At 45.3% G+C, this 16,086-nt stretch overlaps 1 protein-coding gene across 1 annotated transcript in view; it reads left to right on the top strand.

The window, feature by feature from the left end:
- The first annotated feature begins 410 nt into the window (after nucleotides 1-410).
- LOC124796105 (putative gustatory receptor 28a) overlaps nucleotides 411-16,086 on the top strand; it is a 43,112-nt gene continuing 27,436 nt past the window's right edge. Inside the window, exon 1 of the mRNA XM_047260192.1 lies at nucleotides 411-1,145. Within this exon, the coding sequence (XP_047116148.1) occupies nucleotides 411-1,145 (735 nt within the window). The remainder of the gene's footprint in view (nucleotides 1,146-16,086) is intronic.

Raw genomic sequence — 16,086 nt, 5'->3', positions numbered from 1 at the left:
AAGATATCTCCAGCCGCATAAGTATTTTCTTTGTTGTGAGAATAAACAAAAGGGAAACGTAAATGGAAATAATGATGGTACGTTTATCGTTGCATCAAATTCTAGAAGCAAACTGATTAACGACATGTACTTCCAATGCATTATCAGAATTGGATACCTCAATTAACGGGATTGTAATTTTCTGTAGCAGGCCCTTCACTCCGACAGTTTCAGTAGTGAATGACGGTTCCTTGTCAGTAGTGACTGACGGTTCCTAACGCTGTTTACTCAGCTTTTGAGCCTCGCAAGAGATAATGTAGCTACAGCATATAGATACAGGAGCTATAGTCATCAGGAACTAAACTATTTGGGCACTGCAGAGTACATCTGTGCCCGTAAAAATAAGAGTTTGACCTTAGCTAAAATCCCTGATGATGGTAGACAACTTATTCGGCGCCGTGAAACCACTATACTACTTGAGCAGGATATTTGGTCTAGCTCCCTTTTCTTTCAATCCTAAAACCAGTAAGTTCACCTGTGCTCTGTATGACAGAATTTATCCTCTTGTACTGGTAACAGCTGCATTTGTACTGGGCGTTCTAGCCACAACAGAACGAGACGAGGCTACGCATTTCATACCAACTGTCGACTTGAACGATATGATTGAGATAGTAATGGTTACGTCATCTGGCACACTGATTCTGCTCAAATGGTTTCTTTCCAACTACAAGATTGTTAAGGATATTCTAAATAAGATAATCGAAATCGACGAAGTTCTCCTGACTGATTCCGTAGCGGAGTTCAGGAAAATATTCAGGATTCTTATGGTAGAAATAGCAGTGCTGGTTCCTGCGCTTCTGTTCCTCTTCGTGTGTGATTCCTGGACGTGGAAGGAGTCCATGAAGATCTTCGACCTATACTACTTTGCTGCGCCGTATCCCTATTACACTGTGGTCGTAATGTCAGAAACGCAGTTCTTCAACCTGGTGCTGCTGCTGAAGAGTCGCTATGCACGAGTGAACCAAAGGCTGAGATCGGTGTGGCAGAGAGCAGAGTCAGCTTCATTCCTAAACCGGTCAACACCTTGGACGGACATGGTAGCAACCACCGACGACGGCCGCCCTAGCAGGAGACTCTTTATTGATACAGTGATGCGGCAAGCCAAGGTGAGTCTGGTATATTTCCAGCCATGCTGTAATAAAGTCCTGAGTTCAAGCCTGTCTGCCGGGTGTCCCAGAAATGCTGCAACAGAATTAAGGGGGTTGTAGATGGTGTCTTGAGGAACAAATCAAGGATACAACTCGTGTCTGGAAACGTCATCCAATGATACTATAGGGTGCCCATATTACAGGCGCCACTGCCTGCCATTAGGCCACCCCTCTTGCAGAAAATGTGAGTCTTTACACTAACTGGCAACAGGGGAAACTTTCTGCAATGTTGGTCGTTATTCTGTGATCATGACTGATTGCCACGATGGCCAATGAAGAAGATGGAGATGTCTACTGCCTAGAAAGGCCTTGTCTCTTATGAATCTGATCTTCGTTGCCTCAGTGGATGACAGTTTTGGGCAAGAGTTTCCATTTTACAGTTTATTTTTCTCCTGGAACCCGCTACAATAATGAATGTTTTTCGGTATTCAGGAGAAAAATAGATTGCAGATGGGAAATTGTCTCCATCTTCTCCACTGGCGATCAGTCGCGTTCACTGAATAACAAACAATATTGCAAGACCTTCCGCATACGGTCCGCCGTCATGCAGTCACATTTGCCGCAAATTCGTGGCCTCGTGGCAAGGGGCACATATAACTTCGCCGCACTGCAGCGACATTGCATGACCTTTCCGGAGAAAAGTTTTTGTCCTCCGTTTATTCCTCAAGACACCCTCTTCTAACCCTTGGAGTTCGTGGCAAGATTTCTTGGATAGCCTGCATACACCAAATTTTAAGCTCGTTGTTTACAGAAACTTCGTTGTAAGACTAGCTTGAAGCTGGTCTTCTCGCTAGTTTATCCAGCGCTAGTGTGCGAGTATTTGTCTCTGCATATCCAACTACATGAAACTGTTAATTGTAGCCAATTCATTACCATTTGACCTCTCTTTGACTATTCCTTAACGCCTTAGCATGTGCCCTGGGAAGCTATCCCTTCTTTTATCTAGTTCGTGCCATAATTTTTCTCTCTCCTCAGTGAGGTTCTGTACCCCTTCCCTTCATAGCCAGTCTACACAAATGATCTTCGCCTGTGTACATTACTCCATCGTTCCTAAAGCTTCTGTTCTCTTGCTGCCTACACTATATACTATCAATTTCTTTTCAAGGCAAAGCATTTCCTAAAACTTAACATATTTGCGTATTTCGTTAAAGCTTTTCCTGCTATTTCCAGTCTGCATTTTATATTGTGTTTACTCCTACCATCGTTAGGCCCTCTGTTGCCTCGATAGAAAACTGGCGCTGCAATCTTTTGTCCCTTTTCCTAACTGCTTCCTCCTGCAACACTTACCTCAATTAGGACGCTTAACGGCAAGGAATCGCACTGTTTCAAGTTCTGACATGAAACTATTAAAATTTAGTGTTTTCGGATTGTCGATAGCTGTTTCATGTGATCGAGTACTTTAACTTGGGAAAGCAAAATAGCAATAGACATACTGTAGAAAAGTGTTTTCTACTAATAGTGATCTCTAATCACTTCTTACTGACAAATGTGTCACTTTGGTGCGGAATGTCGACATAAAAGTTTTCTGGGTGTGGTACCGCGTCATAATGTGTAAAACTACTGCTGCTGGAGAAAAACCAACGTTTCGGCCACGGTGGTAGCGGCCTTCTTCTGGGTCTACAGGTGCGTTCTAGCTATGCAGTGTCCTTTATACTTTGTTGTTTCTGTCTGTTCAACGCACATGCCATTACGTCATAATTTTAAAAAGATAGTTCCATTGGTCACCTAAGAAAGAAAGAGAATGAACTTCATTTTAGTAGGTTGTTGCGGTGGAGGGAGAACGTAACCTCTGTTGTCTACCGGCTCTTGTGTTATGTGCCATGCTTGGTGGTCACTGTCGAATGAGAAGTTGGATCCTCTGTACCAACTGCTGGACGTCGGCCGCGCGCCGGCGGATACTCGCCGGTAGTGCTCGTGCCTCATGTTCACAGTGCGGTCTGTTGGGCTCTGATTGGTGGCAGCCAAGATGGAGCAAGCCTATTTGTGTTATTAGATTGTTTAAATATTTCGATGGCGTCTCTGATTTTGCGTTTCGTCATAACCGGTTGCTTTACCAACACACAGGCTTCGCTGAATTTTATTTCTTTTCCGCAGTCTTACTGATGTTCTGTCACCGCAGATTTGTTGTGTTGCCATAGCCGAATATAGCGCTCGTTTTCCCGAATGCGCGTTGCTATTGGCCTTCCAGTCTCGCCGATATATGCCTCGCCACATTCGAATTCCACCTTGTCCACGCCTGCAGTGTCTAATGCATCTACCTTGTCCTTAGTGGAGCCTAGCACGCTATGGATCCTGCGACCACTATAGAAGACTGGCTGCACCCCAACCATGGGAAAGGTCTTTGCTTATTCGATCAATAATATTTTTCACATAAGGTAAGCGCACTGTTGGCTGCAGTTTGTCTATTTATTGCTTACCTTTCTTGCTTGTGTTCGTCGACAAGGCTGTGTGAATCGATTTATGGCTGTAGCTACTGGCTAGAAACATTGTGTGTAGCCTTTTAAGCTGAGGTGCTATGCTTTCAGCATCACTTAGGCGCTCTGCACGAATTGCCAAAGAACGAATGACCGAGTTCTTCTGCGCTGGGTGGTGGTAGGATTTGGCGCGCAGATACCTGTCTGTATGTAATGGCATGCGCAGTGAACAGTAACAACCAATTTTAAGGGACACTGCCGGCCGGAGTGGCCGAGCGTTTCTAGGCGCTTCAGTCACGTTGGTGTTCCTCCAGCAGCAGTAGTTTTATACATTATGACGCGATACCACACCCAGAAAACTTTATGTCGATTGACTGTGGCCGCGGATGCCTACGCAATTATTTTGTGCGGTCTGTTTACTGTCACAAACAGGTGGAATGGACTGCGAGAGCCGCCCGGGATTAGCCGAGCTGTCTTAGGCGCTGCAGTCATGGACTGTGCGGCCGGTCCCTCGGACATACATGGGTGTTTGTCCTTAGGATAATTTATGTTAAGTAGTGTTTAAGCTTAGGGACTGATGACCTTAGTAGTTAAGTCCCAAAGATTTCTCACGTTTTTGAAGTGCGAGAATGAAACGAAATTGATAATACAATGATTTCCACAGCAACACTGAAAGGCTTCCTCAGAGAATAGTTCTTTTCTTACGATCATGTTTTCCTCGTAGTTGCTTATGTACTTAAACTTTAACATGTTATTTATTATACACTCTCCAATCGAACGTTTCTAGACACTCATTAGTGGACGTTAATAAGAGGTAGGCCACGCTTCGCCTTTATGATGGCTTGAACTCTCCTGAACATGCATTTAGTGATGTGTTCAAATGTTTTTAAGGAATAGCAGTGTATTATTCCTCAAGAGCTGGAAGCGTAGATTGGTAGAGATGATGGACGCTAGGTGGTAATTGTGATAAGTTCCTATGGGACCAAACTGCTGAGGTCATCGGTCCCTAGACTTCCACGCTGCTTAATCTAACTTAAGTAAGCCGGCCGGTGTGGCCGTGCGGTTCTAAGCGCGTCAGTTTGGAACCGCGTGACCGCTACGGTCGCAGGTTCGAATCCTGCCTCGGGCATGGATGTGTGTGATGTCCTTAGGTTAGGTAGGTTTAAGTAGTTCTAAGTTCTAGGGGACTGATGACCTCAGTAGTTAAGTCCCATAGTGCTCAGAGCCATTTGAACCATTTAACTTAAGTAACTCACGCTAAGCACAACACACACACACACACACACACACACACACACACACACACACACACACACATGCCGTCTGGGTTTTGTCAGTATAGCCTGGTACACAGCACTTATTTACCATAGTGTGGCGTAAATCACACATACAAGTGCTTCGCAGCGGCGAAAACAGTAGCAACCACACTTTCAGCGGGTAAGGGCTCGACAGCAGTCCACCCGCAATAAGTAGATATCGCCACATTGGAAATGTACTTGCTGGCTATAGGCGGACTCGAACCTCCGACGGGGGAAGCCGCGCGAACCGTGGCAAGGCGCCTCAGATCGCGCGGCTACCCCGCGAGGCGCACGCTAGGGTTTGTAGCGAAGTCAAGGTGCTAATTCATCCCAGAAGTGTTACATTGGTATCAAGTATGTACTGCGCATAGGAAAAGTTACTTCAGTGATATTATTGTCCACAAATCATTTACCTCAAAGATGCTGATTTATGACAGGATGTAATGTCATACTGATACTATCATCGTCTCCGAACTGTTGCGATAGAGTAAAGTTTGTTCATATCCTCCGATTTTAGCGTTCTCTTAAGCACATTGAGAGGACCATATTCTCACGAAGAGAAGCAACCCCATACCGCAACATCACCTGCTCCGCACTTTACTGTTGCACTATAAATGACGGCAGGGAACATTCTCCGGGCATTCGTAAAACTCAAACCCTTCTATTGAATTATCACGACGTATACCGTGATACATCAAAGCAAATCACTTGTTTTTAGTCACCATATTCCAGTGAAGTCGCTCTTTACATTACCTCAAGCGGTAATTAACACTGGCTATATAAATCTGTGGTTTATGAGGAACTGTTGGATCATTGTAGCCCAATCTTTTTCATTCATTACGCACAGTCATTGAGCTAACTGAAATGTTTCGATACGCCCGCCTGCCTCTCTCCATAAGCGACTTGATTCAGCTGTGTTTGCTCCTTCGGGTTTCCACTTCAAAACCACGCCACCAGCAGATGCTCTGGAGGGCGTTAGAAGAATTCAAATGTCCCTGATGGATTTGCTACTCAGGTGACACTCAATGATTAGTGAACGTTACAAGTCACTCAGCACTCAAGACCATCCCATTCTGCTGTTACTGCTTCCCTACTAACAACACAACACTCCCCTTTGTTAAATGTTATCTTTCACGATCGGAAACGTAGCAATTAATAAAAAGTTCCGCGCTACTATGCCATGGTCCAATGGATTTCACTTTAAAACCCGTCTTTTCGCCCCCATCTTCGGAGAACATTCTCAAGGGGGATCGTAGGTTTGCCCAATGTCCGATTCACACCCTGGTGAGCGAGCCAGGGTATGAATCGGACATCCAACAAAGCTACGATCACACTTGAGAAAGCCGTCCGAGGATGGGGACGAAACGCCGGGTTTTAAGGTCAAACCCATTCGACCATGGTATAATAGCCCAGAACATTTTATTAATTGTGACAACTCTCCCCGCTCTCTTTTTTACTGACTTCCATCCTTCGTGACATCTATTGCTAAATTCCGAATTACATAATGTTTTCCAAATACTTTAGGTCAGTCGGAATTAAGAACTCCTGTCGCGCTGTGACTAGTCGACATCTGATTCCTAGTGGAGGCTCTTCGGCGCAGAGACTAAGAAAAGTGCTCGTTCTGAATGCACCTGTGCCGACTGTGTCAACTCACGGTGGACAGAATACAGTATGATGGTCTAGCAGATCAGAATTTCGTGCATAATTTCCGGTTTGTTTTATATTGTCGGGAAGGCCTCTCGTGACGTCCAGTGGTCAGTTCCGCATTTCATAGGCGTACTCGGATACGTTTGACTAGGTACTGAATATAATACCTTTTTCTGTTTTACAATTTTTATAATAACCTCTCTTTAATCCATACATCAGCTTTCCCAGAGTAATGCAGCCACTCTTTTCATGATTAAGGGGATTTGGCGATATGGCTCTATGGAGCAAAGTTTCAAAAGTTAAAACGTAACAGAAAATTTAATGTATGTGGCTGGTAAAGTATGTATTTAATTCATCAGAAGTGGACTTTACTTTCGTTATAGACCACTTGTACATAAAAAGCTGTTTATTCACCGTAGTTTCTAGTACGCACAATACAGCCCTGACGTTTGATCCTGAAATACTTGCAAAATAATTAGTCTTTCATTTGTCTTCAGTCTAAGCTAATATGGTGAATAAAATTGATACTGTAACTGTTTCTGCCGAAAACCACATAGTTTTCCCGTTGATAAAGTACTTTTAATACTAAAGTTATCAATTTGTTACATACGCTTAGATTATGACGTTAACTTTAATCTACATCTACATCTACATTTATACTCCGCAGACCACCCAACGGTGTGTGGCGGAGGGCACTTTACGTGCCACTGTCATTACCTCCCTTTTCTGTTCCAGTCGCGTATGGTTCGCGGGAAGAACGACTGTCTGAAAGCCTCCGTGCGCGCTCGAATCTCTCTAATTTTACATTTGTGAACTCCTCGGGAGGTATAAGTAGGGGGAAGCAATATATTAGATACCTCATCCAAAAACGCACCCTCTCGAAACCTGGACAGCAAGTTACACGGCGATGCAGAGCGCCTCTCTTGCAGAGTCTGCCACTTGAGTTTGCTAAACATCTCCGTAACACTATCACGGTTACCAAATAACCCTGTGACGAGACGCGCCGCTCTTCTTTGAATCTTCTCTATCTCCTCTGTCAACCCGATCTGGTACGGATCCCACACTGATGAGCAATACTCAAGTATAGGTCGAACGAGTGTTTTGTGAGCCACCTCCTTTGTTGATGGACTACATTTTCTAAGGACTCTCCCAATGAATCTCAACCTGGTACCCGCCTTAACAACAATTAATTTTATATGATCATTCCACTTCAAATCGTTCCGCATGCATACTCCCAGATATTTTACAGAAGTAACTGCTACCAGTGTTTGTTCCGCTATCATATAATCATACAATAAAGGATCCTTCTTTCTATGTATTCGCAATACATTACATTTGTCTATGTTAAGGGTCGGTTGCCACTCCCTGCACCAAGTGCCTATCCGCTGCAGATCTTCCTGCATTTCGCCACAGTTTTCTAATGCTGCAACTTCTCTGTATACTACAGCATCATCCGCGAAAAGCTGCATGGAACTTCCGACACTATCTACAAGGTCATTTATATATATTGTGAAAAGCAATGGTCTCATAACACCGCTGTTAGAAAGGGACACAGTGCACTTTCTTTTTGTATTCGTATGTATGCCAGTGAAATTACTATAGTAGATGTATTACACAGATAATGTTTTATGGTCTCTACCTGAGGGGCAGTGTTGCCCTGTGCAACGTTTCAACAACTACTCTTATCTTCAGGAGAATATTACCAGATACAAAGAACAGGTTATTCATTGACATATTGCTTCAAGAAAAACTTTTCATCAGAGAATTCTGTTATGCTTTTCATACACTATCTGGAAAAAAGTTAAGCTCCCAGAATATGTAGTAAGTTTTCAGGTAACGTTGTAAACGTACACACTGTTGACAGTTACGTGAATAATCAGAATTGCAATTAACTGTTTAAGGTGGAACGCTCATCAGATGACATTAGTTTTGTTCATGTTTAGTGTTGTTAAATATGGAGCGTAAGCAACGTCAGATGTTGAGTGACCGCTGTGAAAGACACAGTGCTGGTTCGCAGTCGTATGGAGCCACGTTATCGACACCTGACGGAGTATAAAAGGCGCCTCATTGCGGCTCTCGTTTTTTCCGTCTAGGAGCGTAATACGAGGGTAGTCCCAAAAGTAAGGCCTCCTATTTTTTTATAAGTACATAGACCGGTTTATTTCTACAACGGTTTAAATCAATTTACAGCTTGAACATTTAGCTATTTTTCGAGTTAAACACCATTTCTGTCGATGCTGTGGCAGTTTTTCTATGTCCGTGTCATACCAGCTCGCCACCATGCTGTTCATATAGGTATGAACCTCTTCTTTCACCTCGTCGTCGGAGCTGAATAGCTTCCCGGCCAATTGTTCTTTTAACCTATCGAACAGTTGATAGTCACTGGGCGCCAAGTCAGGACTATAGGGTGGGTGGGTGACTATGTTCCACTGAAACTGTTGCAGGGGAGCAACGCTTTGCCGAGTGATGTGTGGGCGAGCTTTATCATGGAGAACCTGAACGTCCTTGCTCAACATTCCTCTTCCAACATTCCTCTTCTCCTGTTCTGAATTGCCCGTTTCAGTGTCACAGTACTTGTCAGCGTTAATTGTGGTCCCAGTGGGTATAAAGTCGACCAAGAATACCCCTTTCCGATCCCAAAAAACGATTGTCATGACTTCACCAGCAGACTGTGTTTGTTTGAATTTCCGCGGCTTTCGCGAAGAAGGATGCCGCCACTCGCGTGATTGTTGCTTGGTCTCAGGTGTAAAGTAGTATGCCCAGGTTCCGTCACCCGCGACAATTGAGTCCATCCATTAAAATGTCCTGTTCGGCTACAAGGTGTCGAGGAAATGCGCGGGAAGCGTCAAGTCGTTGCCGCATGTGGTCCTCAGTCAGCATGCGTGGCACCCATCTTGCCGACACCTTCAGATAGTTTCCGTTAAAATTCTGTGAGCGGTGCTTCGGGAAACGTCAGGAACCAACGTACACAGATCATCCAGGGTAATCCGCCGATCTTAACGCGTGCTTTGCTCAACCTTCAACACAGTCTCCTCAGAAACTGACGGTCAACTCCTTTGTTCGTCGTGAATTTCGGTCCGACCAAGTGCAAACTCTTTACACCACTTACGAACAATTTATAACATTCATGCACGACTTACCATACACTTCCGTCATTTGGCAATGGATTCCAATCGGCACAGTGCCCTTTGCGTTCAAAAACCGAATAACTACGTGGAATTCGCACTTGGCGGTAACATCCCACGGGAGCTCCATTCTCAACGGCTGCGAAGCCAAGACTGAGCGCCTGAGCGCGGCGTGCGCATGTTTACACACAGCGCGTGAAGCACTCTTCATAACAGTGTGACCAACCGCCACACAAACTGAATTCTGAACTTATAGAAAAATTGGAGACCTTAGTTTTGGGATAACCCTCGTACAATATCCATATTTTTATGGGGCATTCGGAGGTGACCACGGTCCGATGTGGGACTGCACACGGGCGTTAGGGCAGGCACACTCCTCGTCGTGGTTCCGGTTCGTCACGAATCACAATTGAAAGCGAGGATAGCCCTAATGGGCACCAACCGCATCGTAACACCGTCACATCTGCATCTGAAATCTGAGAACAAGTAATCGTCGCCCTGCAGAAATCAGTGTTATCCTGCACTATTGGACGAAGACTAGCGGCAGCCGAACGACGAGATTACTGTCCCAAGCGTAGGCTGCCATAAGCAGAATAACGCACATGGTGGCGTTTGAAGGGTGCCGTAAACGGAATGGATGGGCTGCTGATCACTGGTTCACATTATTAACAGTGACGAATCGTGGTTTAACAAACCTCGGATGTCAGTCATCGGCGAACATGGCTACAACTTGCGGAGAGGCTTCAAACTTGCAGAGAGGTACAATGTGTTACACCTGGAACGACTTTACGAGTGTGGGGAGCCATTCGGTGTGACTTCAGGTCATGGCTAGTAGAGATTAAGGGAATTCTTACAGCATAATGGTACCCCGCTAAAATGCTGCGCCCTTCTGTGATACGTCTTATGCGGCAGTAGTGTGGTGCCATTTCTCAACAGGTTAATGCACGTCCAGATATGGCAAGTTTCCCTTTGAACTGCGCGTTGACACTCGTCAGTTTCCAGCAAGATCCCAAGATTTATCACCGAAGGAAATTTTATCGAACCATCTCGGTCGTCAACTCAACTCCTGAGCCATTATACAGGATATCATAAACTAGTTACAACAGTTGTGGGCCACAATGCCTCAGGAGAGGATACAATGGTTTTATGAAACAGTTCACAAGCGAAGTAGTGCGTGGATCTTTGTCAGAGGGGATGCAACCTTGTACTCATAAGTGGGCTCATACTGCAAGTTGTTTGTCAGTTCCGCTTCGTCATCATTACAGAGACATCATACAGCTTCTCAAACCGCAGAATTTCTTTTTATTTTCACCTTCCATTCTGGGCGCTTCACTTTTTTCGTCTGGCCGTGTGCATGGTACACTGATAAGCCAACACATTACGACCACTGCCTGCCGTGACGTTGGATGCCGCCTGTTGGCGTTACGGTCACTTCGTGCTACAACAGAAGCATGTAAGCTTAACATGGACGGGCGATCACCCTAGCAAAGATACGGGCTGCAAATGGAAAAGTCAGGTAAGCAACACTGACAAGAGTTACATCACGAGCAGAGCGAGTATCTCGGAAACGGCGAAGCTCGCCGAATATTCACGTGATTTTGGCGTGAGCATCTACAGAACGAGTCAGAAAGTGTGACCGCTCAATGTCATTCAATACTATCACCACGACACCCCTAGATCGACGTTAACACTCGTGGTGTCATTCGCCTTCATATATGGCAGTGGACGTTTGAAAATTCGTGACGCTAGCTCAATGGTCGTCAGTTGATTTAAATGTTATTCCCGAATGACTCTTATTTCAATTACTGCCACGGGGGTGAGGAGAAAGAACACATCCTGGTGATACCAGCATTATGCGTATTTAGATGTTCGATTAATCTGAATGGTTTGCAATGTTCCAGGGATTCTATTCGAACTCTATGCTGATGTACCGACAAGGACCATGTTCTCAGATAAACATGCAAGTACGTAATGGATATTCAGTTTCTCAATATAGTTCGTCGCACTCACACATTATATATCCGCTGTAAGAACAATTTCATGCATTTACATTTTTGGTGTCCCACAACATTGCTTGGCTAAATATAATGACGATACGTTGTATACAACTTCCACAGATATTGTTTATCGTGTAGTCAACACTATGTAATAAAGCCAAAATCGTGGATAAAATTGAAATATAGTTTGTTTATTAACACTTTTCTTTTCACTAACTAAATATGAAATATGAATCGGGATTGGAGGTGATGATCCTATATTTCTTATCAGTATTAGAACGGTCGATATCCTGTTCTGAATAACGCGTGTCATATAATGTCCAAATATCGACACGACCCAGGCTATCAATTCGGCACTTATATGTCTATTCTTCGCTCTCGAAATGTTCGATGTGATTATCTTTCACGCGCAGGGTTCAATTTAACGGAGTACGCACTGTTTTTAGTAATTTAGGTCCCCGTTAATTAATATCTGGTAGTTAATAAGCGAACTATTTTTATGCTGGCGCGTTGTTTGTATCAGTTAACCCCACAACCGTCCAAGGATAAGATTCCCTTAACGTTCGGCGCACACGCGTTTCACAATTTTAAAAAATGCAGAATTACGTAAACTATAGCTTTCCGTAGCGTACAATTTTCATGGGTTCTACAGCCATAGTAGTTTCCCAAGAGTATTTTTACCAGCTAACACAAAGTTCGAATTATGTTGTCGGAATCATTTTCACTTCACCCGACAATAAACGTCTCTGATCACTTCGTCACACGTAATGTATTTTAAACGTGCTTGAAGAGTCTTTAAATAATCTCCTTGACGAATTTCGCTGTCACGTACCACTTCTTCATCGACTAGCCCGATCGCGATAGCTGGAGGTGGAGAGCTCAATAATGTGTTACATGTTCTTTTATATGTTTTAAAAAACAAACGCGTCCCTATATCTTTCTGTCCCGCTTGGTCTTTGCTTTTTATTACTTTTCATTATATTGCTTCTTACTAATACCGTGCAGTTATTAAAGTTTCGTATTACTTTCCCCCTTTTAATTCTTCCCCGATTTTAAATAATATGATGCTAATTGACACGCCTGCCCGCAAAGTACCGTTATAAAGGACACTGAAACAATAGTTGGACATCTACGACCCTTCACAGAACGTGGGGTTTGGAGACTTGTGTTCTCTGTTATGTAAGATACACTCCTGGAAATTGAAATAAGAACACCGTGAATTCATTGTCCCAGGAAGGGGAAACTTTATTGACACATTCCTGGGGTCAGATACATCACATGATCACACTGACAGAACCACTGGCACATAGACACAGGCAACAGAGCATGCACAATGTCGGCACTAGTACAGTGTATATCCACCTTTCGCAGCAATGCAGGCTGCTATTCTCCCATGGAGACGATCGTAGAGATGCTGGATGTAGTCCTGTGGAACGGCTTGCCATGCCATTTCCACCTGGCGCCTCAGTTGGACCAGCGTTCGTGCTGGACGTGCAGACCGCGTGAGACGACGCTTCATCCAGTCCCAAACATGCTCAATGGGGGACAGATCCGGAGATCTTGCTGGCCAGGTTAGTTGACTTACACCTTCTAGAGCACGTTGGGTGGCACGGGATACATGCGGACGTGCATTGTCCTGTTGGAACAGCAAGTTCCCTTGCCGGTCTAGGAATGGTAGAACGATGGGTTCGATGACGGTTTGGATGTACCGTGCACTATTCAGTGTCCCCTCGACGATCACCAGTGGTGTACGGCCAGTGTAGGAGATCGCTCCCCACACCATGATGCCGGGTGTTGGCCCTGTGTGCCTCGGTCGTATGCAGTCCTGATTGTGGCGCTCACCTGCACGGCGCCAAACACGCATACGACCATCATTGGCACCAAGGCAGAAGTGACTCTCATCGCTGAAGACGACACGTCTCCATTCGTCCCTCCATTCACGCCTGTCGCGACACCACTGGAGGCGGGCTGCACGATGTTGGGGCGTGAGCGGAAGACGGCCTAACGGTGTGCGGGACCGTAGCCCAGCTTCATGGAGACGGTTGCGAATGGTCCTCGCCGATACCCCAGGAGCAACAGTGTCCCTAATTTGCTGGGAAGTGGCGGTGCGGTCCCCTACGGCACTGCGTAGGATCCTACGGTCTTGGCGTGCATCCGTGCGTCGCTGCGGTCCGGTCCCAGGTCGACGGGCACGTGCGCCTTCCGCCGACCACTGGCGACAACATCGATGTACTGTGGAGACCTCACGCCCCACGTGTTGAGCAATTAGGCGGTACGTCCACCCGGCCTCCCGCATGCCCACTATACGCCCTCGCTCAAAGTCCGTCAACTGCACATACGGTTCACGTCCACGCTGTCGCGGCATGCTACCAGTGTTAAAGACTGCGATGGAGCTCCGTATGCCACGGCAAACTGGCTGACACTGACGGCGGCGGTGCACAAATGGTGCGCAGCTCGCGCCGCCATTCGACGGCCAACACCGCGGTACCTGGTGTGTCCGCTGTGCCGTGCGTGTAATCATTGCTTGTACAGCCCTCTCGCAGTGTCCGGAGCAAGTATGGTGGGTCTGACACACCGGTGTCAATGTGTTCTTTTTTCCATTTCCAGGAGTGTAGATGGTGATTTGCTTCATGTCTGCTGAAAGAGCATAGTGCTGGTGCACACACAAGTGTTTCGGAGCACACCGTTCGACATATACACGGAGCTCCGCAGCTGACCACCCCTACGTGTTCATACGTTGACCCCATCGTCGATCAACAGGAACCCTATTGGCTCTTCAGGTGTACCACACTTTTGCTACACTATGTCGATGGCCGTCACCAAAAAGCCGCCATCGGGGTGAGCGGTGGCTCGAAATGTGCAGCATGCCACGGACTCCGTCTGGTGAGAGCAGTATAACGCAATGGGATATATTATTCTGCACTTCCATGTAACCTGTTGTAGTAATCAAAGACACAGTGACAGCTGTGAAACACCCATCCGTTCATGCTTGATGTCTTCGCCGCCGCCGATGTCGTCTTTCAGTAGTATGTCTCGAAGCCAGATCATTACTACAGAGATTTGAGTAGCATCATAGCGAACTCACATTGATACCTCGGCGATCAAATTCACCTGATGCCCAGTCATGCTCAAAAGTATCCGAAGGACCTGATTTGCGTTTAGCCTGATTCGCATGCAACCCACATAACGTAGCTGCCTAGCAGGTCATCTAATCGCCCATTGGTACAGTCGAGTGGCTATTGAAAATGGATTCAACAAGTCATCACTAGAAAACTCTGCTCTCTATCGCAATAACTCAAGGTGTAAGATAATACCACGATACTACAAATATCAGCGAACACCTTATCACAGATAAGACTGTCCATAGGGTTTGTAAGCTCACATTCACTGTAATAAATGACATACCTGAAATGTTACCACTCTCATTATTACGTCAGATAGGTAATGCACTTAGTACGTCCGTCGTATTCATGATTTCCTCTTCAAAGTAACGTACTGTACTTGTTATTTAACACAAAATGACATTGAAAGTTTAAGTTACTGATGAGCTGCTAGTTGAGAATACGTATGAACTTCAAACGACATGACGAACCGTCTCGTTCTGCCTTTGCATTTAAACCCAGGTCATGCAGATTAAGATTTCGTGACTGGCAGAAACTAACAGTCATTCCTCACTAGGCATACAGAGAGTGATATACCTCGAATTTAGACACTATCAGTTAGCAAATATCAACTTTAAATTACATAACATAACCATTTTTAACGAATGCGAGTTCCTAACCAGGATCTATTGTCCCTGTTAACGAACTACGAGCCGGCCGGAGTGGCCGTGCGGTTGTAGGTGCTACAGTCTGGAACCGAGCGACAGCTACGGTCGCAGGTTCGAATCCAGCCTCGGGCATGGATGTGTGTGGTGTCCTTAGGTTAGTAACGTTTAATTAGTTCTGAGTTCTAGGCGACTGATGACCTCAGAAGTTCGTTCGCATAGTGCTCAGAGCCATTTGAACGAACTACGAGAGATGTTAAATATTGCTTCTTCACGAGTAACTTATTTGAAATGGCGTGAAATAAAGCTTTGTGTTGGACAGGGACTGGAACCCAGAACCAAATCGGATTGTTATCGAGGCACAATCAACTGTGACATATCGGATTTTCTCGGCAGTAGCTAGATGTTTTACTTGAAATGACGAGAAGAAACATTACTTTTTTCCTTCCCAGGTCTCAAACCCGGCACATGTTGCTGTTATATTCTAGAGAAAACGAACGATAAATATGGGTTTGTTACACCAGCAGCGACATGTGACCATGTCTGAACTAGAAATAATATGACGAAGAGTACAATGCTGACTGGGAATCGAACTCCACACATATCTTTGTTGACTACACACAAAGAGACGTCAGCTACCGAATTTGTCGCC

This window comes from Schistocerca piceifrons, chromosome 4 (assembly GCF_021461385.2).
Source record: "Schistocerca piceifrons isolate TAMUIC-IGC-003096 chromosome 4, iqSchPice1.1, whole genome shotgun sequence".
Lineage (NCBI taxonomy): Eukaryota > Metazoa > Arthropoda > Insecta > Orthoptera > Acrididae > Schistocerca > Schistocerca piceifrons.
The sequence above is the reverse complement of the archived record's forward strand: the minus strand, read 5'-3'. Positions and strand labels throughout refer to the sequence as shown.